Source organism: Podarcis liolepis (assembly GCF_965112155.1).
Source record: "Podarcis liolepis genome assembly, chromosome: 3".
In the NCBI taxonomy this organism is placed as follows: domain Eukaryota; kingdom Metazoa; phylum Chordata; class Lepidosauria; order Squamata; family Lacertidae; genus Podarcis; species Podarcis liolepis.
The window spans coordinates 28707457-28731839 of record NC_139557.1 but is presented as its reverse complement, the minus strand read 5'-3'; the positions used below and the strand labels follow the sequence as shown (position 1 = coordinate 28731839).

Sequence of the window (24383 nt, the reverse complement as noted above, 5' to 3'; positions counted from 1 at the left end):
GGATAGGAGTTGGAAAGTGCGTCTTATAGAGCGAAAAATATGGTAAACATTTTAGTGTAGTGTATCAAAATATTTTTTTATTTATTTGCAGAAAAATGGATAGATATCTTTTCTGACAGATATGAAAGATCAGAAAAAGAAAGGCTTCTTTGTGTTTATGAAGAGCTGAGACCTAATATAAATTAATTACCCAGCAAAATCAAGTTCATATCTCTCATTGATCTTATATACATTCTTAAGGTATGCATGTAAGAAGCCAGTCAGATGGGTGGGGTACAAATGTTGTTGTTGTTGTCTGCTGTTGTTGTAGGGCATGATGATTTCTTATGTTGCTGCATTGTTTTAAATTTTCTGGGTGTCCCATGAATATATTACAAAGTAGTTGTGCTCTACATTATAAATCAAGCGACTGCTAGGAGTTGTTCCTTTTTGTTTTCCAATGTGCTTCTTGTCAATTAAAAACTTGTTGTGGCAAGAGCAAATGTTTATTCTGAAAGCGTGGCCCAGAGAAAAAAGTTTGAGAACTGCTGGTCTACTAGACAAACACATTTCAGACATGGCAACCTATGCACAGTGATGAACACTGCACCTCTCTAGAGGGTTGGGGTGCAACACAGGGGTATTGAAACACCCAAAATTGGCAGGGTGGGTGAGTCCGCAGATAACTTCCTGGAAGCAGTGAGAACTTCCTCCCATTAATTTCTTCAGTTTAACTTTATCTGAGGTCCCAAGGCATGGTACATGTATATCTGCAGCCAATTTACATCTTAACGGAGAAAAACACTCTATGTAGAGTCAAACATATTACCGTTATTTTTTTCTTTCCTTAAATTCTTTTAAAATTCTAGGGTTGTAATCAAACTGTAGGGATTCCACCTCTTTGGGGAAGCTGGTAGAAACAAGTGAAAAGAAATTAAGCTCAGAGGAAACAAAAGTTGGGATAAAATTTATTTATTTATTTCCCCCTAAGCGCAAAACGATACACAATAATTTCAAATGCTTGCCATACTTTTATTTTTGAGAGCAAAATTGCTACAAACAAAAAATCCTTTATCAATCCAGTCGCTATAAATTAGTTACTTACTTGCATTTGTGTGCTACCAGGAAGCTTATCGTTAGATTAAACATAAATATTGAAGAACACAACAGAAAACGTATACCCTCAAAGCTTTAAATGCTGGGAACTAAATCAATGGGTCAGTATCAAGTTACAGATAATCCACTCTTGTTTTTGTCATAGTCTCTGGGATGTTACAGCGTCAGGAAACCTATTATACACCCAACCCTGTTGTTTTTGCTTACATAGAAATCCTATTGAATCAACATTGGCAAGATTAGGTTTACAGTCTGATCCCCTGTGTATTGCCTTAGAAGGAACTCCTTCTTTCTTCAGCAGAATACACTACCAACTATGCATAAGACTGCAGTTATTCCAAGTTATCACATGGGCCAGTATTCACTATTTTATGCATGCCCCCACATTCATTTTTGTATCCAAGTTATTTCTAATGAGCAAAGCATCAGAGAGCTTTAAACCAGGGATGGGGAACTTGTGGCCCTCCAAAATGGTGTTGGGCTGCAAATCCCATCATTCCTGCTGGCTGGGAGTGATGGGAGCGAAATCCAACAATGTCTGGATGGGGAAAGATTATTTATCCCTACTTGAAATGCTACAAACCTCAACGAGAAAGGGAAAGGGGCTTGAATCATAAGTGACTTAGTGATGGATGGCCCGCTAGCAAATTCTGGAATAGCTCTGTGCTGCACAGAAGTTACAACATCCCAACAAGGGGGAACAGATTTAGAAAGCATTCTACCAGCATAGCAATGCAAGCCTAATGCAGAAGTGAACTAGTCATAACAAATAGCCACATTTTTATATCTATTAAATAAGTGAATGCACTTGTTTATGCATAGGCAGGATTGGCAATATAGATTTGTTAAATGAACAGCTGTCCTATGCTTCTGTAAAGTTTTAAACCAGGCATCCCCAACCTGTGGCCCTCCAGATGTTTTTGGCCTACAATTCCCATGATCCCTAGCTAACAGGACCAGTGGTCAGGGATGATGGGAATTGTAGTCCAAAACATCTGGAGGGCCGAAGGTTGGGGATGCCTGTTTTAAACCAATGACTATTCCTGTGGGGAACAACAGCATAAATCTTGTTCCTAAAGTCAAATAGAGATGGTGAACCAATTTTAACTCTTGTTCATGTACTGGACTCAGTCTTGTAGTTCACCCATTATTAATGAACTTCTCAGTTTAATTCCAACGCCAGCAATCTTGAGAAGCCAGCTGAATTAATACCCACTGCTTGAGTGCTGGGATTTGTATCTGGCTTCAGGTGGATTTGTTTGTGCAGATGAACTGGGAAATAAAATGCAAATTTAATTTTAACTTCAACTGTTTCATGTGCTACCTCCCTTGATTTGCAACCAGGCTAGAAGAAATTCAATTGGATTGACTCTATCATGGGATTAAGGCCTCAGTAATAATAATTAAAACTATAGAACTTCATGAAGGGCCAAACGTCAGGTGCAACCAGCTGCATCCTCTGTTGTAAATGGATAACATTCATTAAGTCTGTAGAGTCAACTTACTCCCACAAAATCTTAGCATTCATTTAGCTATGTGCCTACAGTGACAAACGGAAGGATGGGCAAATGAATTTTAAAGCATCTTTCAGAATATGAATAACTTAAAAGTTTTCGTGACTTGCATGACAACTTACAAAGACCTGCTTGGATAATTATTATTATTATTATTATTATTATTAAGAAAACAGTAATAGCATGCAAATATCTAAACACAATCATGTCAGCTATCTAGGATGTAGTTCTGTGCAAAACGTACTCCTGATTTAATGGAACAACCTGATTCATGTGTAATTCAGAGTAGAGATTGCTTTAAACTGCAACAGGCTGGGACTTGATTAACTTTGCTAAATTGTTCTGGCCATCAAGCCACAATGCTCAGATCCACTCTGTGCCAAAGGGTACATAAGGAGAATGTAATATTCATGTTTTCTGTAAATAATTTTGCAATACTCAATTTATAATCTATTAAACACTGCCTAAAGAGTTGAACTGGTTTACATCAGTGCTGTATTCCCACTTTAGCAACTGCATAATGGAAGAGCTAAAGAACTAGTTCATTAGGATTCAGAAAGTGATAAAAGATAAAGTTTACATTTTATCATTATGAACCAGCACAGGACTTAATGTGAGCAATAGAAGAGTAGGCTTTTTAAAAGATAGAAATGGTGGCTATAGGTCTTCAAAAATAGCTTCCTAAAATCTACATTTAAACCTTCCACTTTCGTTGTAGATCTCCATTAATCTCAACAAGCGATTTGATGGATATTTTCTGCCTAGAGATCTTGCGCAGAACTGAGTTTAAGCCCAACGATTTCAAGAGGTTTAACTATGCTTAATTCTATGTTGGATTACAGCCATATTTCTTTAAACCATGTCTCTGTTGACTCTGCTCTTCCCTTCTGAAGGGTGAATATTGATATTTGAAATACCTAGATTATATTTACAGCTGTACAATACTAATATAATATACTTCTAAAAATACCACTATAATACTTTATCAACAAAAGTAACTAGGGTAGGTCTTGGAGTTGACTGGCACAAGCACCCTGTGTTATAGATCTTAATGTTGATGTTTGTCCTTCATTAATTCCTGTGTCCTATTCTTAACATATTTCATGTTCACATGTGCCTACTACTATCCAGGATGATGTGCTGTTCTTTAATCTGTTAGGAAGATTTCCTGTGCTATGTTAAAATGAATGAGTCTCATCATTTCAGTGAAAGGTTGCGCTTGGAGGGATTCCTCATTGCATGGTATAGAAGTGGGCACGCCCCTATTCCTTCCACAAGGTAGCTATGCTTATGGCTAAAACAAGCAAACTGTATTGGAATTCCTTTTTTGTGGAAGAAAAAGAAGCATGTGCTGTGAATTTCCACTTCGTACATGAGGTCACCTGCATGACAGAAGAGAGGGAGCAGTGCAAAGATAATACATGAAACAGGGCTTAAAAGAAAGAAAGAAAGAAAAAGCTGTGCTGAATATGAGTGAAGAAAACCCATGCTATGAATACACACACACACACACACACACACACACACACACACACACACACACACAAATGGAATGGGAAACTTGACATACGCCATGGCTTAATCTTGGAATGTGTATGCATCTCTCTCTCTCTCTCTCTCTCTCTCTCTCACACACACACACACACACACACACACACACACACACACAAACACACACACACAGACCAGATATGAGGATTTTTTGCAGGATGGCTATCCACATAACCTGAACTAAACACATAAAAATGTCATGTTGCTTTTTTTGGTGAGAGAACAACTTTGAAACGCTGGCAGAGGTGAGGGTGTTCTGGGATATTTGTCCAGACTAATATGAAGCTTGTTGAAAGATTAGTACCTCATCAACAAGGTACTAACTTTCAAATAAAAGGCTGGTTTGCACATACTGCTAAACCATGATTTGTTTAGCCTAAATAAATTTGTTTGAACGGGTGAACCCAACCCAGCAAATAAACCCTGGTTTATTTTCTGCCAACAAACATGATATGCTTGTGAACCCATGACTCATTTAACTATGGTTGGCTTTATGTGAAAACCTTGCTTAAGCATGGCTTGCTTGGGCACCCCACCCCAAATGCTCATCAGGCTACAAATCACAAGGCAGGAGTGGCTGGGAAACAAGCCAAGCTTTGGAGAAACAAAAGAAACTGAGACAACCCATGGCTTATTAAATATATCATGGTTAAAACCAACCATAGCTTAGTGTTATGTGCAAACACACACACACATGCACAAAAACCACCCATAAACAGATAGCAGTTCAGGATTTGTGGACTGCACCAGCTTATTCCGGTACATTAAAAAACCAATAGTGCAGACACACAGCCTAACCTGTATACAAAGCTTGATTCAAAAATTGAGCTGGGAGTGGGGGGCAGGAATTATATTTCTACACATTTTCTTTGTCGAATTCACAAACAAAATTCATTGTAATATGACAGGCGACATCATTCCATCCTCCAGAGGCTATCATTTCTACACAGTCCTCCTCATCATAAGCATTATTTGGCTCTCCGTTGCTCCATTTGTTGAAGGTCTGCATCGGGGACCGGTCAGAGTAAACAAAATGGCCCTCTTTCTCTAGGTCGTTAATGCCAATGAAAACTCGGCTGAGGCCAGCTTGATTGATGTAAGCAGCAATTAGGCTATTGGTGTTTTCATCCTTGGGCATGCTCAGCGTTCCTCCCCTTCCTTGGCAGTAGAGCTGGGCGTCCATGTACCTCTTCTCTTCTTTCACCAGCAAGTAAGTCTTATTATCTGTCTCACGCACACCAGCAACAGCTGCGGGGGAGGGCAGTGCTGAAAAGTGAGCACTTGCATTTCTATAAACCAACTTAATGCATAGCACAATCAACCAGTGATTAAGCAAGCAAGATTGCCCCACATGCAAGGAAGGGGAGAATGTTTGTCTGGACATTCTTACCTTTTTTAATGAACTTCAACTCAGTCGTCAGCAAGGACACTTGGTTATCCATTTTACCAATGGCTGTTCGTAGCTGGCCACATTCACAAGGAAGGCCTGCAGAAAATCCGTGTGCAAGTTACATATGGGCATTTGCACAAAACGTCTCACACTGTTTTCTGGCTACCCAAAATAGTGCGTAAAGGTAAAGGGACCCCTGACCATTAGGTCCAGTCATGACTGACTCTGGAGTTGTGGTGCTCATCTCGTTTTATTGACCAAGGGAGCCGGCGTACAGCTTCCGGGTCATGACTTAGCATGACTAAGCCGCTTCTGGTGAACCAGAGCAGTGCACGGAAACGCCGTTTACCTTCCCGCCGGAGTGGTACCTATTTATCTACTTGCAGCTTGAGGTGCTTTCGAACTGCTAGGTTGGCAGGAGCAGGGACCGAGCAACGGGAGCTCACCCCGTCGCGGGGATTTGAAGCGCCAACCTTCTGATCGGCAAGTCCTAGGCTCTGTGATTTAACACACAGCGCCACCCATGTCCCAAAATAGTCATATTTCATAGCTTTCATCCATTAACTTACTATCCTCTTACTCCAACCCTCTGGAGTAAGGGTAGGCAACCTAAGGCCCATGAGCCGGAAGTGGCCTACGGAGGCCGTTTAGCCAACCCACAAGCTACCCCTGAACCGAGCACCCACTCAGGGAGTCCCTGTGCGCTGCGCTAAACTGGTGCAGCGTGGCGCGGGGACTCTCTTCTGTGGCTCCAGAAATCGCTTCTGCGCATGCCCAGACACCGAAAATTGCTTCTGCACAGGTGCAATTTTCGGCATCTGGCAATGCGCAGACACAATTTCCAGCATCGCGCTGCACTGGCCCGCCCACGGAGGATCTCTGTGGGAGTGATCCGGCCGATGCCCGGTAAGCCTTGCCGACCCCTGCTCTGGAGGATACCAATAACGCTGCATTGCAGGTATTGAACCCCCCAGACTGGCTGCTGGTACATACATATAAGACAGTTGTTTGTGTTCAACATGGTCCATCCCAACACAAAGGGATCACGGGATGGTCTGTACATCATAGTAAACCATAGTGTGGAATAAACCATGGCAGACTATGAATGAACACCTTGCTGGTAGATGCTGCTCAGTTGCTCCCGCTTTGCAGCCAAGCAATATAAACCATGAGGCCTGCTCTTAGCATTATATGCAAACCATCATTTGTTTCTCCTGAACAACCATGTGTAGTAAGCCAATAAAATCTTGGCTGCACTCAAACAGAGCCCACAGTTTCCTGCAACTATTTAAGATAATCATAGAAATGGCTGTATCCATTCACAATTGCGTTCAAACTAAGATTCTGCTGTGTCTTCCCAAAATAGGAATTATGCTGGGGTGGGGGTAGGGGAGTGACTGATTCACAGACATGAGCTGAATTTGAGAGAGCGTAGTACACATTGGTACAAAAAAGATGAGTTGGACTGCTAAAGGCTAATTCACATCTGTATGCATATCACTCGAGTTCAGTGGTTAATCTAATATTATGGCTGCTGAAATATTCTATCTTAAAAACCCGTATTATACAAGCTTATACAAACTATACATAATTTCACATTTATTAATTAGGACCTTAAATGGGATGTTAAGACATTAAAACCAGTGCTAATATGGTTAGTTTACCTGGATCTCCATTAGGACCAGGTGGGCCTGCATCCCCATTATCTCCTTTTTCTCCTATGAAAAGGAAAATAAAGTTAAGCTTCTCAGCAGATAGCTTCAAGTAGAAACAATAGCCTTTATCTTATACACTGACACCAGAACACTAGTTGTATGGGGGTTTTAAAGCCTTGCCAATGCTGACCTATGTGAAGGAAACTCAACCTCATTTATTTGTCATGATCATCGCATATGGCTTTGTTGTAATCATGGTCAATCATCTCTTGTTCCTTGCAGAAAAAACCTCAAAATAATTTAAACAACTTTGCAGAAATAACCACCTAACAAATATTGAAAGGAAACATACCTTTTGAGCCAATGGGGCCAATTTTTCCATGTCTCCCTATGCTCCCCTTCTGTCCTTTGTCCCCTGTTTCTCCTAGAGGAGGAAAAAACAAAACAAAAGACAAATTAAATGTAATTTTTTAGATATACCCTCAGTAGTCAGAGACTATTGAGAGACAATGGAGTCTGCCTCAAGGGGTGAAATCAAACTGCTGTGTTAGCAACACGAAAGTGATCTCCCTGGAGCACAAGCCTGGGCAGCATGTATGGGGGCTACCCAGACAACAATACCCTCCTCTTGGCCTCACTGATGTATCAAAAAATACCCAAAAGCATCATGTAGTCCTCAGTCAGAGTTGCCAGAGACTAAAATTAGTTCAAGCCCCACTGGAATGAATAGATCGTGCCCTCACAACCACAGGTCTGAGATTACAGCCCTTTCATTTCATCTATGCTAAGCAGACTACACGGCTGATCTTTTCCCTGTATGCATTCAAAGTCTTTATTAACGAGGAGTGCACAGCAGCCTCAGGAAGATACCACGAAATAACTATCTGGAGCCTCACAGCGGGAAACAAGAAGGTTTTTCAGTTTTAATGGCAGTGTTATACAGCATTTTACAGCGGAGCTGTGGCAAAACGAGCCTCTTAAAAAATTGGCTGCCTCAGCAAATTCTAATGAATAAGAGATAAATATGCACATTGCAGCACAAATCAGATATAAATATTGTCAACAACACTTCAGCATCTGGCCATCTTTTTCATTATTTGCCCAGGTTTTCTATTATGCATGCAACAGAAATGGTTGCAGGAGCTTAGATTCAGTGTGTGTGTGTGTGTGTGTGTGTGTGTGTGTGTGTGTGTGTACCTTTAATGTATGTTATTGGACCATAAAGAAGGCTGATCGCCAAAGAATTGATGCTTTTGAATTATGGTGGTGGAGGAGACTCTTGAGAGTCCCATGGACTGCAAGAAGATCAAACCTCTCCATTCTGAAGGAAATCAGCCCTGAGTGCTCACTGGAAGGACAGATCCTGAAGCTGAGACTCCAATACTTTGGCCACTTCATGAGAAGAGAAGACTCCCTGGAAAAGACCCTGATGTTGGGAAAGATGGAGGGCACAAGGAGAAGGGGACGACAAAGGACAAGATGGTTGGATAGTGTTCTCGAAGCTACCAGCATGAGTTTGACTAAACTGCGGGAGGCGGTGGAAGACAGGAGTGCCTGGCGTGCTCTGGTCCATGGGGTCATGAAGAGTCAGACACAACTAAACGACTAAACAACAACATTGTTCAATAGCACCCAAAATGAGCAGAAGAATGAAAAAACATGGATTGTTTTGTGTAGATCTCATTCCAAGAAGAGCACACACTAGTACGGAGGTAACCAGTTTACACAAGTTGCCTAAGAATAACCTCTGCCTGCTCAGAAGCTCCCAGCAGGCTGTAGCAACCATGAATTCTGGTGAGCTATATTCCAAGAACCCCCATTACAACCATCTTGTTTCTTATTTGGTGCTGCAAGGAGAAGACCTGTAGTGGCAGATTGTAAGTGAACAGGCAGAACATGCAAACAAAGAGCCTGAATGGTTTTTTCCACTTGACCAGTAGCTGCTACAGTAATCCGGAGGCTTCTGGACGCTTCCCTCCCCAGTCCTGAATTGTTTTATGATGCAATCCTGTACACGTCTACTCAGAAGTATGGGGTTCATTGCCAAGAAAGCAGGTATAGGGTTGCAACCTCAGGCCCTGAGTCAACCTGGAAAAAACGGTGAAAAGGACACAAAACAAATACTTAAGCATTGCTAGCAATATTTGTACTTGTGCCTTATTGTGCGTATGTCCCTTATTCATGACAAATAGCTGAGATAGCCAATTTTGTAAGAGGCTCGTTTTGTCACAACTCTGCTGTAAAAATGCTGTACAGCATTGCCATTAAAACTGAAAAACCATCTCGGTTCCTGCTGTGAGATACCAATACTAATTTTGTGGCATCTTCTGGTGGGCATATTTGAGGCTGCTGCAATGCTCATCATGAACACAGGAAAAATTCACAACAGTCTTCTGCGACTAGATAACAGAAGCAGCAGTCTCGTCAGCCAACATTTTGGAACCCAGCTTGAAGCTCTCATCCATGCGTGGAAAAATTAGAGTGATTATATAGGACGCTTGTGTACATATGATAGGGTGAGTTGCATGTAGGAAGATAGAAGCTCTTATAACAGATGCAACCAAATAATCCCTGTATTCAATACAAAATTGAGTTGTGTGAAAGGGTTCCGTGCATTAGACCAGTGGTTTTCAACCAGTGTGCCATGGCACCTTGGGGTGCCTTGAATGATGTTGAGGGGTGCCACGGGCAACACTGGCCTCTGTCTCTCTTTCCTTCCCTCTCTCTTCTGATGCCTTCTCGCATCTCTACCTCCCAAAGGCTTGCACAGCTGTTTGTTGCAGCAGCCTTGGCTACAAGTTCCCCAGGCAAATGCTGCTTCTGGGGCTGGTCAGGGGGTGCTGGTTGCCAGGAGCTGAGGTCACCTCAGAGTGAGCAAGCAAGCGGGCGAGGGAGCCCAGCCAGCCAGTCTGCCAGCCCTTGCTGTTGAGATTAGACACCCAGGCCCCTGTGGGGCAGTGTGAGGAAGCACCTCTCATTGGGGCAGGCATGGGGCAGCTCAGAGATCTGGGGCAGCAGCAGCGGCTGCCCAGACTCCCAAGGAGAGGGGAGAGGAGGCTGAGGAAACACTCCGCAAGGGAGGATGTTTGAAAAAGGGTGAGAAGCTGCCATCTCTGCAGACAAGAGATGAAATAACTGGGCTCTTGAGCCCCACAGGGGTGCTGCAGAAATAATGTACAATGGTACCTTGGGTTACATACGCTTCAGGTTACATACGCTTCAGGTTACAGACTCCGCTAACCCAGAAATAGTACCTCGGGTTAAGAACTTTGCTTCAGGATGAGAACAGAAATCGTGCAGCAGCGGCAGCAGGAGGCCCCATTAGCTAAAGTGGTGCTTCAGGTTAAGAACAGTTACAGGTTAAGAACAGCCCTCCAGAACGAATTAAGTACTTAACCCGAGGTACCACTGTAGTTGGTCAAGGGAGCTGTGGTCTCAAAAAGGTTGAAAACCTCTGCATTAGACAATAGAACAATATACTTCCAGCTAACATGATCCTTCATGGATCTCTGGCATAGAAACAACCCCCTCTTTAAACAAACAAAAACCATTATAGAAATATCTTGCCTGAAGAAGAGTTCTGTCCAACCTGAGAGTTTGCATCATTCATTCTGAACTGTGATTGTTCTTAATAAAGGACTTGTTTTTCAGTAGTCCTGTGTTTTCTGATCCTTGAGGTTCACTCACGTCTTTGGGTCTCAACATAAAGCACTTAAAACTAGTATCACTTATTAATTTAAGCCTAGGCAGCTCTTCTGGCAAGCTGAAGTGTGCAATGGAAATTCAAAAGAAGGAAGGCAGGAAGATTTCTCCATCCTTAGACCTGCCAGAGGGTCACCTGACATTCTCTACATTGGAACTCTATGCAGAAGCAACCCTCACTCTTCTTAGGAGTAGTACCCAACAAAAGTTGTTAAATTTGCAATTAAAAATAAATAATAATAATAATCAATATTGTTACTATTGATGATGATGAAATCAGATGCCCTGTGTTTTAAGATTGCTATTTACTGTTTTATCCAATTTCTTTTTTTTAAATGGAACAATTATTGTATGTGTATTCTTTAAAAAAAAACCATAATGCAACAAAATTGACAAGTATAACATTAACTGGTATTCAGAGGTTCTTAACTATTTCTTTCGTTTCTTGCAAAGCTGTTTACCGTTGTTATGGTGAGCTTGTGGGGGGGGGCAGAAACTTTATACCTTCTCTAAAGCCAAATGCCGCATTTACTTTTTGTATTTATTTTCTAACTACTCCTTCCAGGTCTCTCTCAAAGAGCTCCCAGTGCTCTAAGTCCAGAAGAAAGGTCAAATAAAAGGGGTCAGATAAATTGGTTTCTGGTGTACAATTGTTCTCTCATAAGATTTCTTTGCAATGAAAATAGCCTCTTATGTCTTTTTAATAATACTCAGAGAGCCTAAGTATTTTAGAACTTACAGGCCTGGCACAAATGGAATTACAGAAATGCCTGTGCAAGTCCCAAAGCATCATTATAAACATAAACCATTGCCAGATCGGCCAAGGAATTACTTTCACACACCCCTCCCCTTGCTCCAGGCATTACTGGCCCCCCGCAATACAGTCTGTTCACTCTGGCTGCTTCCTGAATGTGAAAAATACCTTTCCTTAGCTAAGTCTGGTATTACAAGAAAGCAGGGTCCTGCTGGATTTTGGTTTTGAGAACCCTCTCTCATGCCAGAACTCTGCAAAAAGCAGAACTGAAGTACAGTGGTACCTCAGGTTACATACGCTTCAGGTTACAGACTCCGCTAACCCAGAAATAGTGCTTCAGGTTAAGAACTTTGCTTCAGGATAAGAACAGAAATCGGGCTTCAGCAGCGTAGCAGCAGGAGGAGGCCCCATTAGCTGAAGTGGTGCTTCAGGTTAAGAACAGTTTCAGGTTAAGTACGGACCTCCGGAACGAATTAAGTACTTAACCTGAGGTACCACTGTACCTGCTCAATCAGTTGATGCACATAGATCCACTGGAAGTTCAGTTCTGCTTGGTCACTATCTCCCACCACACCTATAGGTCAACTTTGATAAGTGGGTGGGACCACTCATGTCACTCAGCTGACAACAGGTGGGGTGTGTTTTTTAAGCAACAGCCTGCCAGGCCAAATTGGTCTGTGGACCAGAGGTTTCCCCAGTATCCTGATTCCAACAGTGGCAAGCCAGATGCATCCAGGAAGCCAACAAGCAGGGCAGTGGCATAGCAGGGGTTGCCAGCACGCAGGGCCATGCGGAGGGAGGGAAACAAGATGGAGTATGCATGTGCGTTCAGCTGCCTAACGGCATCCGTGTCGCCCAGGAGATTGCAGCCGCAGAAATAAGAAAAGAGTCATTCTTGAGAGATCGCTTCCTGGTTCGCATGGAGAAGCAGTTTTCAGTGGAGCCTAGCGACAGCTGTATTGAGGCAGTACTGGGTGTTGAAATTCTGCACCTCTATCAATTTTGTGCCCGGGGCAACCTCCCCTGTGGCTCCCCATCAAGCTACGCCATTGAGCAGGTGGTTTGTTCTCCACGACTGGTATTCAGACCATCTCTGAACAAGCTCTCATCACAAATATTTGGGATTCATGAGGAACAGCCATAATTCCCATATGCTCCAGGGAAAATGTAGATGGAAATCGTATTCAAACAAAGAAATATTTGCTCCAAGGGAAGGCAGCAGCATTTCCACATATTTTATAGCTTCTACAGGTAGAAGCGGCTTTCTCTAGCAGCACTCCCTCTGGTGATGGAGGACAGGGCAGGAATTCCAATGGTTTTGATTGCATCACAGAAGATGGAATTATGATGCCAGGAAAACTGAAGGCAGAAGAAATGTTAGGTTCCTGGCTCTCATTTCTTGCATTTCCAGATGCTATGAGCCATTCCTTCTCTTTTGAGAACACTGGACCCGACAATCATGCCAGAAAGCCTGATATACATGATTGCCCTCTACTCAGCACTAGGAAATAAACAGTTTCGTGAAGAGTAACCTCCATCACCTCCCTCTTTAAAAAAGTACTGACCTTTTTCTCCTGGAGGTCCAACTCGTCCTGGGCGGCCTGGGGCACCTTTCTCCCCCTTTTCTCCAGCATCCCCTGTTTTGTAGTTAAAAAGGAGATACGATAACAACAACAACATGCTTGAATTCTCAATATGAACAAGCCTCTTGATTTGCAGTGAAAGTAATAGGAGTGGACGACATTCAAACTCAGTGAAGATCCACTGAAATAATTTTGCAATTGATACCAAAGGGCCCACTCTGAGCATAACTGAGTATAAGATCACTCAATGTCATTTGGGTGTCAGTGTGTGTATGTATGTCTAGACATAAGAAGAACCACCTGGTGTCAAGGGTCTGGTTGGTTGTGTTTGCTCAGCAACCTCGGCTTTTGAACTCCACCATTTTTTAAGTTTTCAGAGGGATTTTCCAGGTAAAAGTTTAAAAGATATAATGAAGAGTAGGTCTCTTCCCTAAGGTAGTTACATTCAAGCCTGGTCAATGGGAAAAGGCCAAAGGTAAAGGGAGAGAGTACAAATGCAAGAGGAAAAGAACTGGCTTGTCAGAACCTAATGAGGTCTTGAGAATGGCAAAAGAGAATTGAAAAAAAGATGCAGAAAGTTCAGTTTCGGAAAACAAGAACAGCATGGTCACAGAACATTCAGATACATGTCACCCATGCAATGGGAATTCAGTTAGTAAACTTCGGACAGAGCCTCTGCGTTTAGTCATGGTTTCCATTCTATTATCAACTTAAAAACAACAGCAACAATACATGATAAGACATTCAGACACACACAAACAAACTAATATAAAGCACTAACCATTAGAGAAATGCAACATTTAAATGGTACCATAGGTCACTAGAAAATGTAGCAGTGGAAACTCTGGCATGTTCTCAAATGTCTTCATTGATCAATAGCCCTCCTTGTGAAGGAAAATGTGGATAATGTACTGCTGTGTATACAGTACAGGCCTTAGAAAAACGAGCCATGCCCTTAGCCATGGCTCCAACAAGGTTACCTGACACCCTTTGCCTTTGTGTGAATGCAGCCTCTGCCACAGGGCCATTCCAGATGTGAAGTGGGTACTTTTTTGAACTTTGCTGTAGCATCAAAGGCACCTCACCAACATCCTCCAGAAAAAGAAATATGATTGCTCCAAAGTACTAAGACTCAAGGCTGCGGAGAAGCTGAGGGCATGAGCTGGATTTCAGCCAACAGATGAAAGGCTCCAAAACTCATTAGCACTCCTCTAAGCTAGCCAGCTAGCCCCCTGACAGTTTAGATCAGGCACTGATGGCTTTTTAGAGATTTTATATTAGCTGTGGCCTTCGCAGGCCATTTTGTGCTTCACTGAATTTCTTCATCAATCTCCTTCACTATTATGATTATAGCTTCTAATTAGGTAGGATATGTGGACCCATGAGCAGATTTGGGACCCATCTCCCTTTCTTTCTCAGGCAGAGATAGACAGATAGTTCAGTGTTTTCTGATCATTTGAGGAATATGAGATTGTTGGAACTCATTAAACAGCCAGACCTGTGCATGCTAACAACCATCATTTTTAGCATTTGTGCGACAATATATAGAAGGGCTTTTCCCCGAAACGTAAGCTAACTGTTCATACTCCGTGTGGTTTTGTAGTTTTATCTAGTGGTAATGCTTTGACTTTACAAACAGGGAAACTAAGATAGAGTAGTTAAGATGCTCTTCCAAGGTCAAAGAAGGCATCAGTAGATCAAGATTAATGCCCCCATCTACCTAGTCTGTGCTCTGCAGAATAGACTATTCCTTTCTATAAATATGCACTGTATTAAATCTCGTTAAGAGACAACCAGTCCCAATTTAACACTGCTCTCCATTTTCTCTAGGGTGCTGTGCTACCTGTTTGAATAAAAGCATCCTACTAAATTCAGGCATTGCATTTGGATAGTTTCATCTTCAAGGTGTTGAAATCAGGATTTTGGCTTGGGCAATGGCATTCTGGAATATAAAGGCAGAATGGGCAAGGTCTTTCTCACTCACTCACTCACTCACTCACTCACACAGTCAGTACATACCATTCTTCCTTCACAAGAGTGACTCATACCCCAGCCCAGTTTATGCACAGTAGGCAGGGACAGTAGGCATTGCCACCTTTTCCTCCTGCAGAAGGAGCAGCCACATTATACTCCGCTCTACCTTTCCCTGTCTTCACTGCAAAAGACATTTATCTTCCACTGCATAGTGCTTTAGGGGCCTTTCTCATACCTATATAACACATGTGCCATGATGCCAACAACCACATGCTACACATTAGGTGAAGGTAAAGGGACCCCTGACCATTAGGTCCAGTCGTGGCTGACTCTGGGGTTGCGGCGCTCATCTCGCCTTATTGGCCGAGGGAGCTGGCGTGGAGCTTCTGGGTCATGTGGCCAGCATGACTAAGCCGCTTCTGGTGAACCAGAGCAGCGCACGGAAACGCTGTTTACCTTCCCGCCAGAGCGGTACCTATTTATCTACTTGCACTTTGACGTGCTTTCAAACTGCTAGGTTGGCAGGAGCAGGGACCGAGCAATGGGAGCTCACCCCACCGTGGGGATTCGAACCACCGACCTTCTGATCGGCAAGTTCTAGGCTCTGTGGTTTAACCCACAGCGCCACCCGCGTCCCTTGTAATGCTACACATTAACTAGGGTCTATTTCTGCAGGCGGTCTGTATATGTGGCATAACTGTATACTACTGGCTTAAATTTAGTTGAATAATCCTTCCCTCTTGAACTGTAGATCTGTAAGGAGTACGGTAACTCGAGCAAAACTCTGCCTCAAACTGCAATTCCAAAGATCCCTTGTGGCAAATCCGTAACGATGGCCTAACAGCGATATAAGTTTACGGCACATATATGCCCAAGGGATACACACCGTAGATGTAAGCTGCCCTTTTGTGTGCTGCCTTTTCATTGGCTTGAATTTGTTTTACCATTTGCATGAGAAGGCCTTAATGCTTAAGTACACTGGGACAACAAATTAAACTAGGTGGCAATTGGCAAGAACAGCAATGCAAAAAAAATGACGTCCTTATACTTTGAGAATGAAATGTTGAAGACATTAAGCAACCAAAATGTAAATTTCCTTCATTTGCTAAAATACCAAAGCATGAATATTTAAAAACTGCTGCAACGCTAGTTAGGTGTGTTTACTTCTTGTAGTAGTAGTAGTAGTAATAAATAATAATATTTTTATTATTTATACCCCCCACCCACCCATCTGGCTGGGTAAAAAAAAAGCACTCAGCCATAATGCTTAAAGCATGGGATCTGGCATCACATTTCTTAAATAATTCCAGTTTATTCCAACTGGCCCTTTATTTACTTTCCCTCTTTTTTAAGTGTAGCGGCCTTAAGGTCAGAGGCAGAATGTTCAGGCATGACAGTTCCCAGAAAATGTTTTGGAAATGTTAAAAGGAGGGCAGAAGGAGGGTTGGTAGGCCATACTAACTAACCCTAGGGAGAATGAAGTCAAGAGACATGCCAAGTAGTTTCTCTGAAAAACATGTTCCGCAAGCACTATAACTGTTGATCCAAAAGGAGGCTTCAGAGAGACTCGAATTCCTTGCGTTGCACCATCATAATAGGTTGTCGTTCTTTTCTACAGGTGACTGCAGCTGTGTCTTTAACAGCAGCTCAGTGCACAAACTTTAGAAGATGGTGCTTCTTTCCATGTAGCTTCATCTACTGATTTATGCATATCGGGCCACTGTTAAATGCACTGAAACCGCCATGTAGGAGGCATCTATTTATTTATTTTCCTAGTCGGTGAGCTAGCTCTGCATCACCAGAGATGCAGACCAAGATCTGGTGGAATTAAAGGATGCATCAGCTGATCAGCAGTGATCTAAGTGACAAATTCACTTCAAATATATAAAGGTAAAGGGGACCCCTGACCATTAGGTCCAGTTGCAGATGACTCTGGGGTTGCGGCGCTCATCTCGCTTTATTGACCAAGGGAGCCGGCATACAGCTTCCAGGTCATGTGGCCAGCGAACCAGAGCAGCGCACGGAAACGCCATTTACCTTCCCGCCGGAGCTGTACCTACTTATCTACTTGCACTTTGATGTGCTTTCAAACTGCTAGGTTGGCAGGAGCAGGGACCGAGCAACGGGAGCTCACCCCATCGCAGGGATTCAAACTGCCGACCTTCTGACCGGTAAGCCCTAGGCTCTGTGGTTTAGCCCACAGTGTCACCTGCATCCCTTTTTCAAATATATAATGCAGGCCTAAAAGAAAATTCTACAGCATTCTTAACAAGTGATCTGGAAATGCAACTACAAATTGGATTTAGCACCAGTATGCAGAATTCCAGAACAGGCTACATGCCAGCCTATATGGAAATAGGGAAGCACACCTTTGTGCAGGTCCCCTTGAAATTCTGACCATCAGGAAATCTTCCAAATTTCACAACGCTTTTCACATTACAATGCTTTGGGGGAGGTTACGGCAGGCATGGGATGCCCGAAGCCAGATGCTGCTGGACTACAATTCCCATCGTTCCTGACCAGTGGTCACGCTGGCTGGTGCTGATGGCAGTTGGAGTCCAGCAACATCTCGAGGGCTACAGCTTTCTCAGCCCTGTTTAGACAGAGAACTAAGGGTGTGGGTGTGCAGTGATGTTTAATCACCACCACCATTAAAAACTCTCCCAGGTCTTGCCTACAATTCCAGTGATTTCTTTACCTCCCTACCATAAGACTAAAAGCTCCTTCCCCTACAGAGGCGAAGCCTTAGAAAAACGAATATGCACATGTAATTTCATAGAATCACATAATTATTGAGTCAGAAAACACCCCCAGGTTCATCTAATCCAACCCCATACAATGCAGGAATAACAGCTTAAAGAATCCCTGACAGATGACAATCTAGTTTCTTTAATAGGTAAAGACTAGACCATTAGGTCTAGTCGTGGCCGACTCTGGGGTTGCGGTGCTCATCTCACTGTATTGGCCGAGGGAGCCGGCGTACAGCTTCCGGGTCATGTGGCCAGCATGACTAAGCCGCTTCTGGCGAACCAGAGCAGCGCACGGAAACGCCGTTTACCTTCCCGCCAGAGTGGTACCTATTTATCTACTTGCACTTTGGCATGCTTTCGAACTGCTAGGTTGGCAGGAGCAGGGACCGAGCAACAGGAGCTCATCCCGTCGCGGGGATTCAAAGCACCGACCTTCTGATTGGCAAGCCCTAGGCTCTGTGGTTTAGACCACAGCGCCACCTGTTTAAGAAAAAACCTCCAGTGAAGGAGAGTCTACCACCTTCTGAGCTCAAGTTCAACTTTTTTATTCCCCATGTTCTGTGCATTAGTATAAAGACAACTAAAACCATAAATCATTTCCTCCAGCAGCTTCCTTATTGGTTTTTCCTGCCCATTAGCAAGTTCCTGTACTACTGACCCAGTTTCCTGTACACCAATGAAGTTATTGTCCCCATTACTTGGTGTGTCCCCTGTCCTCTAAAGTATTATCTCCCCCTTTCAGGGTTCAGTTTAACACTCTCCTGATCAAGTTTGTGAAACTCCTAGTAAACGCATTCTTGCCAACCAATGGAAAACACCTAACAATCCCGAAAGCAACCTCAGCAAACAAAAATATGACTGGGTGGGATCGGGGGAACTTCATTGGTCATGAAAATAGATTCCCATTACCTTTTAGGCCTGGAACCAGAATCTGAACAGAGCAGGATTCTTCTGCAATATGCTGAGCATATCCAGATGTTGGCAGAGACAGGAAGGCAAGGCTAATTACAGAGACAAAGAAAACCAGATCACTCTTCATAATGAGCTTGTCCCTTACTCCTAAAAGGAAAGAATGAATAAACAGTTAAAAGGAATTCCAAAGACTTCCAGTAGTTCCAGGCGGTGTTTGCAGTGTTCTACAGTCCAGTGCCTCCTACCTTTGCAGCATGTAAGCAGCTTATCATGTACCTTGTGTTATGCGGTATATAGAGTCGAGTTCCACAGGACGTCATTTGCTTAACTGTGCAGAAGAGCTATATCAGGGGTTCTCAGACTTCGTCAGAGAGTCTTTGCAAAGCAAAGAAATATTCAAAACCTCCCAAGTGCAACTGAGAAAAGGGGCCTTTGCCAAGCCAAAGCTCACTCTTGTCCTCAGCCCAGGAAAAAAGTTCAGACTAACAGATCAAAAGAAATGGAAACGCAAGGCTGAAGAGGTTTAAGGTTCCCCAGGGAAGGAGGGCGAAGAGAGAGGGGGACTCGCACACTACAGACAACACAGCAGGCAGTCACAGAGTCCTATACTGCACTGATTGGGAGGGAAAGGCTGGCAGCCAGTCTCCAAGCCCAATCAATGCATACGGTGGGAGAGGTCAGCTCACGGTTCCCTTAGGGAGGCCCGAATTGCATTTTCAAAACCGCTATGAGAGTTCAACTGAGGGAAATGAAAGTCGCTTAGGAACAGATCCCAAGTACAAATGCACTGGGTGAGATGAACCTAATGAAAAAACTGCCTTAAATTGTTTTGTTTTCCACTGCTTTTCTTGTTTGCAAGCTCAAGAGGAAGAACGAACGTCAATTTCTTCCTGAATTAGCATGGGAAAATGGATTGGGGCTGTCTTGGTTCTAGGTGTCTTGGTTCTTATTCTATGAGATAAAAGAGGCACTGGCATCAGTAATGGCAGGGAATGAAGATGGAGTAGGGTTTGGGGGAAAGGACTGGAACTCTCTGTTCTGCCTCCACCTGTCAAACCTGGTGTGCATTTAGGTAGTGTATATTCCTGAGGACTGCTATCACTTCTAGAGAGGCCCAGTTCGCTAATCCGAGATCTGCGGAGGTCTCAGTGCAGTTACTCACTACTGTGGCAGTTTCTTGATAAAGTTGCTTTAAGGTCTGAACCCTGACACTGAAACAGGCTTCAGGACTAAACTCTGCCTCCTCCTAAACCTCCTACCTTGCTTTAACCATTGTTCTTCAGCCTGTCAACAGATGTTATTGAACTACAACTCCTGTCATCCTTTACCATTGGCTGGGGATGGTGGGAGTTGAAAAACAACATTTGGAGACCCAAGGTTGAAGAACAGTGGCTTAAAATATTGTTTGCACGCAGCTGAAATATTATGTGAGGAGTACATATGGGGAGCTGCACTGCTGCCCATCCAAGACGGTTAAGACTGTCCACAAAAATATAGATTGTGCAGGTGGTTGAATAATGGGGCTACTGACTCAGTATCATGGCTGCAGGGCTCAACGTAGCCAATAACCACTGATACCTAATATTAGGCCAGGCCATGAGATGGCTGGGAAGAGCAAGAAGCAACTTACTTTTCCTCCTTGCTTTTGTAGGAGCTGACCACTGCCTTCTTTAAATGCATCCTTTCCCAACCTGGTGCCTTCCACATGTTTTGGACTACAGCCCCAACCAACTCCAGCAAGTATTGATGCCCTGCCTGGGGCTGAGGAGAAATGCAAGCCAAACATCTGCCGAGCACTGGGCTGGGGGGAAGATGGATTAATCCCAACTTCATTTCTTCCCCCGGGTCTGTTAGTTCCCTCGGCCCCACTGCACTTCCAGAGCAGCTTAACCTATCATGCTTGCTTTCCGCAAACGTGAGATGAGGAGAAGATTGCTAGGAGCCTCAAAGCCCTGGACCCTACCTCCTTTCCTTTATAGTCTTCCTAGTCCAGGTATCTCCCATCAGCAGTGGCTACTAGACAGCGCCCAGAACTGGGAGATTAGTCTGAGCTGACTTGGGTACCTCAGAAATACTTGCAGTGCCATCGCAGCATCTCTCACACACCTCAGAGACCATTTACGGGATCTTTATTTGTCTTTTTTCCTGTTCCCACATACATTTGTCCTCTTCTCCTTCCACTTTTCAGTTCTCCACAACTAACCACCCCCCCTTAGGCGGCCATTATTCTTTTCTATTCTCCTTTGACTTGACACCACCACCAACCCTACTCACCCAGCATCCTTCCTCTTTTACTCTTTTTTTAATCTTGTTTTGGGGGGTTTCTACTAGGCCTTTCACCCCCCCTTTTTGTTTTTGTTTCCATAGGTATTTCTCAGAAGCAGATCTTACTTCAAGTCAGGGCTTCCTAGAACTCCTTTCAAGCATTGGGCTCCATTCTGGAAAATGAGGAGTTTCTCCCTCAGTCCCAGATAGTTCTTCACAGCCAGCAACCACTCTTGGAATCATTTCCCAGTCAGAGGCTATAATTTTATAGGCAGCCTTGAAGCCTGTCACTTTTTAATTAAGTACTGCCTGGAAGAGGGTGTGTAGAGGCCAGGTCAGGAAGGGAACCCACCAGAACCCACCAATGGGAAAGAGCATTTTCCATCTCCGTTGCTGCTGTTTCCATCTCTCCCTCCCTCCAATCTGACTCTTAGAAAATCTCACCGATTCCAAGAGTTTCCAATGTTTTTTGCACCCATGCAGATCACACCACGCCTTCCTCTAAGATGTTGGCCAATACCGTTTAATTACTGCCACCTTTTTTTCCTGGCAAGACTTAGCTGTCTTTAACAGCAGCGTGGCAGGCAAAAAATTAAGCCGAGCATATTCAATATGCCTTACTCTTTGTTTAAAGGGGAAAAAAAGAAAATCAAACAGTATTATTTTTGCGGCTCAGCAATGTGGAGAACAGAGCTGCCATCCTTTTGCAACGCTAGAAGGACATATTACGAGTTGGGAAAGGTTTTGCTTACTATTTATCTGTGCTATTTTCCCCTTAGATTTATTAGTTTGCTGCTGTGAAGACAGCTCGTTTTTGGTCTGCTACCCCTCAACACAAACTCCACTCTATGAGCTTACTTTACACTTTCTACAGACTGCAGTAAATATTCAAGTGACTACTACGCCATCTGTAAAAAGACACTGCAGCATGTGTGCTTTTCAAGAACTGTTAAAAACTAAATCCAGAAACTATACTCCTCTACTGAACATAATATGCTCTCTCTTTAGCTTAGCTTCCATTAAAAAATAAAAAAATGCTACACCACTGTTAATCCAGCCTTAAGTTTACCACCCACTCCACTGAGCAAGTGTATGTGGCCCCACAATCTATCTTCTTATCTCGGGCTTTTGAAGTATCACCTACCTTACAGTTGCTGAGAAAACAGGCACCGTAGCACAACCTCTGCCTGGAGGGACACTGCGCAGATGAACCTCATTGCTACTATTTACAAAAGCCTGATAGTTTTTAATTTGAAGCGAACTCGTCTCCTGCTCTTCGGCATCCAGCAAATCAGACCCAACAGTTGCAAGCGTTATCTATAAACAGCTTCCTGTTTGAAACAGCTCAGCTGTCCAGCAGGACAGTAATTAGGAGCAAAATGTGTGGGAACGCTACAGCGACCCATGATGTAAGCTGCTTCTTTTGGCAATGCGCTTTTTTTGGGGAATGCAGAATGCCTCTCCGTTCACAACTCTCCTTCCCATGAAGAGAAATCCTTGGTTAACCATTTAGGTCTGGCCAGTTGCAGTAATGTAAACAGGATCCAGCTAGAGCAAAGCTTCTGCTGTCTCCCTTTAGTTTTCGGACGGGATATTTAGAAATGCATGGTGGCCATGGTTCTCATCAAATCCTGGCACGTGGCTTAGAGACATTCTACACATTAAACACAGCGAGGTAGTGGAATTATGGACTGTACCACTTCAGACCATAGGTAGGTGTTATGTAGTGTAGTTTCACCCTGGGCCAACAGGGGGATACTGTATATAGTTTTCACTCAGGTCTGTAGATAGTTTTCACTCAGGTCCGCGCCAGTTATTTTAGGCGGGAACTCTGGGCTGTTGTGGTTACAATGTTGACAGCCGGCTGCCTATAAATACAGGCCGGCTGAGCTGTTCGCAGTCAGTTCTACTCCAGCTTACCAAAATAAAGAGCTACTTGAAGAAATCGCTGTGCCGGCTGCTATGTCAACCCACGACCTAACACTGGCGACGAGGATGGGATAGATGGACATCAGAGCACAGCCAGATGCGGCCAGCCTCTGAACTGAGCTGAATCACTGAGCTGAAATCACTGAGCGAAATCACTGGGCAGAACCAATTCAGAGCTGACTGTTCTGGCTAGAGCACTGTGTTCCATCCATCGCCCTTCACGCCGGCATCGGAATCATGGCTTCACTTGTGCCTCTACCGCCGTTTGCGCCAGCCTCTGAATCATGGGACTCCTACCTCGCTCGGTTCGACTGCTACCTCCAAGCCAACGAGCTGACAGCAGTATCAAAGGATCGGAAGCGGGGCCTATTCCTCAGCCTCTGTGGGCCTGAGGTGTTTGAGACGGCCCGAGCGTTGGTTGCGCCTGAAGCAGTCCAGGCAACACCATGGGACACGATCGAAGAGAAGCTCCGCAACCACTACGCACCAAAGCCGTCCAAGATTGCTGCCCGCCATGCGTTCTACCACCGGAACCAGGCAGAGGGGGAGTCAATCAACAACTACACCACCGCCCTGCGACAGGCTGCAATGCACTGTGAGTTCCGAGACTTAGACGATGCCCTGATGGATCGAATCGTCTGCGGGGTCCGGGACATCCATCTGCAACGGCGTCTCCTAGCCAAGCCAGACCTCACACTACAGAAAGCCATTGAGGAGGCTGTGGCCTCAGAAGCTGCTGAACGCTCCGCCCAGGAGATCCGCAAGTCCAGCAGCCCGCGTCTTGCTAGGGAGCCAGTTCCGGTGCATCATGAAGAGGCCAGCAGTGAGGAGGCATCCTCCAGTGAAGACGATGACGTGCACCAGACAAAGCGGGAGCGCAGGAAGTTCCAACAGAAGTCCAAGGGCCAACCGGAATGTGCTGGCTGCGGAGGCAACCATTCCCGTGCCAAGTGTCGATTCAGAGACGCCATCTGTAGGAAGTGTTCCAGAAGGGGCCACATCGCTAAGGTCTGCCGATCGGCTCCGTCTGACACCCCCCCTTCATCGACTCGCAAGTCCAAGTCTTCACTCCAGTCTGCCAAGGAAAGTTGTTTCGCTCTCACCAACTGCCGCTGCCCGTCTGGAACCACGATTGGCCAAACCGACTCGCCTACGCGACGCAAGCTGAACGTCACGGTGCTCATTGAAGGAGCTCCATGTGACATGGAGATCGACACCGGGTCTGCCCTGTCCATCGTGTCATGGAGCACCATCAAAAGACTGGTACCCAGAGTGTCCAAAAGGCAACTCGACTCTCACCGCGTACACC

General features: G+C 44.2%; 1 protein-coding gene across 6 annotated transcripts; it reads right to left on the bottom strand.

The window, feature by feature from the left end:
* Window positions 1–935: 935 nt before the first annotated feature.
* On the bottom strand, window positions 936–22588 carry COLEC11 (collectin subfamily member 11). Of its 6 annotated transcripts, none has more exons than XM_083495736.1 (7): window positions 22290–22588; window positions 18878–19027; window positions 13227–13298; window positions 7558–7629; window positions 7215–7268; window positions 5551–5646; window positions 936–5426 (listed from the first exon to the last, which is right to left on the bottom strand). In XM_083495736.1, the coding sequence occupies exons 2-7, from the start codon at window positions 19005–19007 to the stop codon at window positions 5017–5019; spliced, it is 834 nt and encodes a 277-aa protein (XP_083351862.1). In that variant the 5' UTR covers window positions 19008–19027; window positions 22290–22588; the 3' UTR covers window positions 936–5016. The 6 variants fall into 6 exon arrangements, with proteins under 6 accessions (XP_083351862.1, XP_083351864.1, XP_083351863.1 ...); XM_083495738.1 differs by having other exon boundaries at window positions 936–5408; window positions 22290–22585; XM_083495737.1 differs by lacking the exon at window positions 22290–22588 and adding an exon at window positions 19157–19579.
* Window positions 22589–24383: the final 1795 nt, after the last annotated feature.

Excerpts from the sequence above, each read along its gene's own strand:
- COLEC11 (XM_083495736.1), bottom strand. The coding sequence starts at position 19,007 with ATGAAGAGTGATCTGGTTTTCTTTGTCTCTGTAATTAGCCTTGCCTTC. Across the intron at positions 7,630-13,226 it reads TGGACCTCCAGGAGAAAAAG|GAGAAACAGGGGACAAAGGA; the intron begins GTCAGTACTTTT and ends TTCCTCCTCTAG. Across the intron at positions 7,269-7,557 it reads TGGCCCCATTGGCTCAAAAG|GAGAAAAAGGAGATAATGGG; the intron begins GTATGTTTCCTT and ends TCCTTTTCATAG.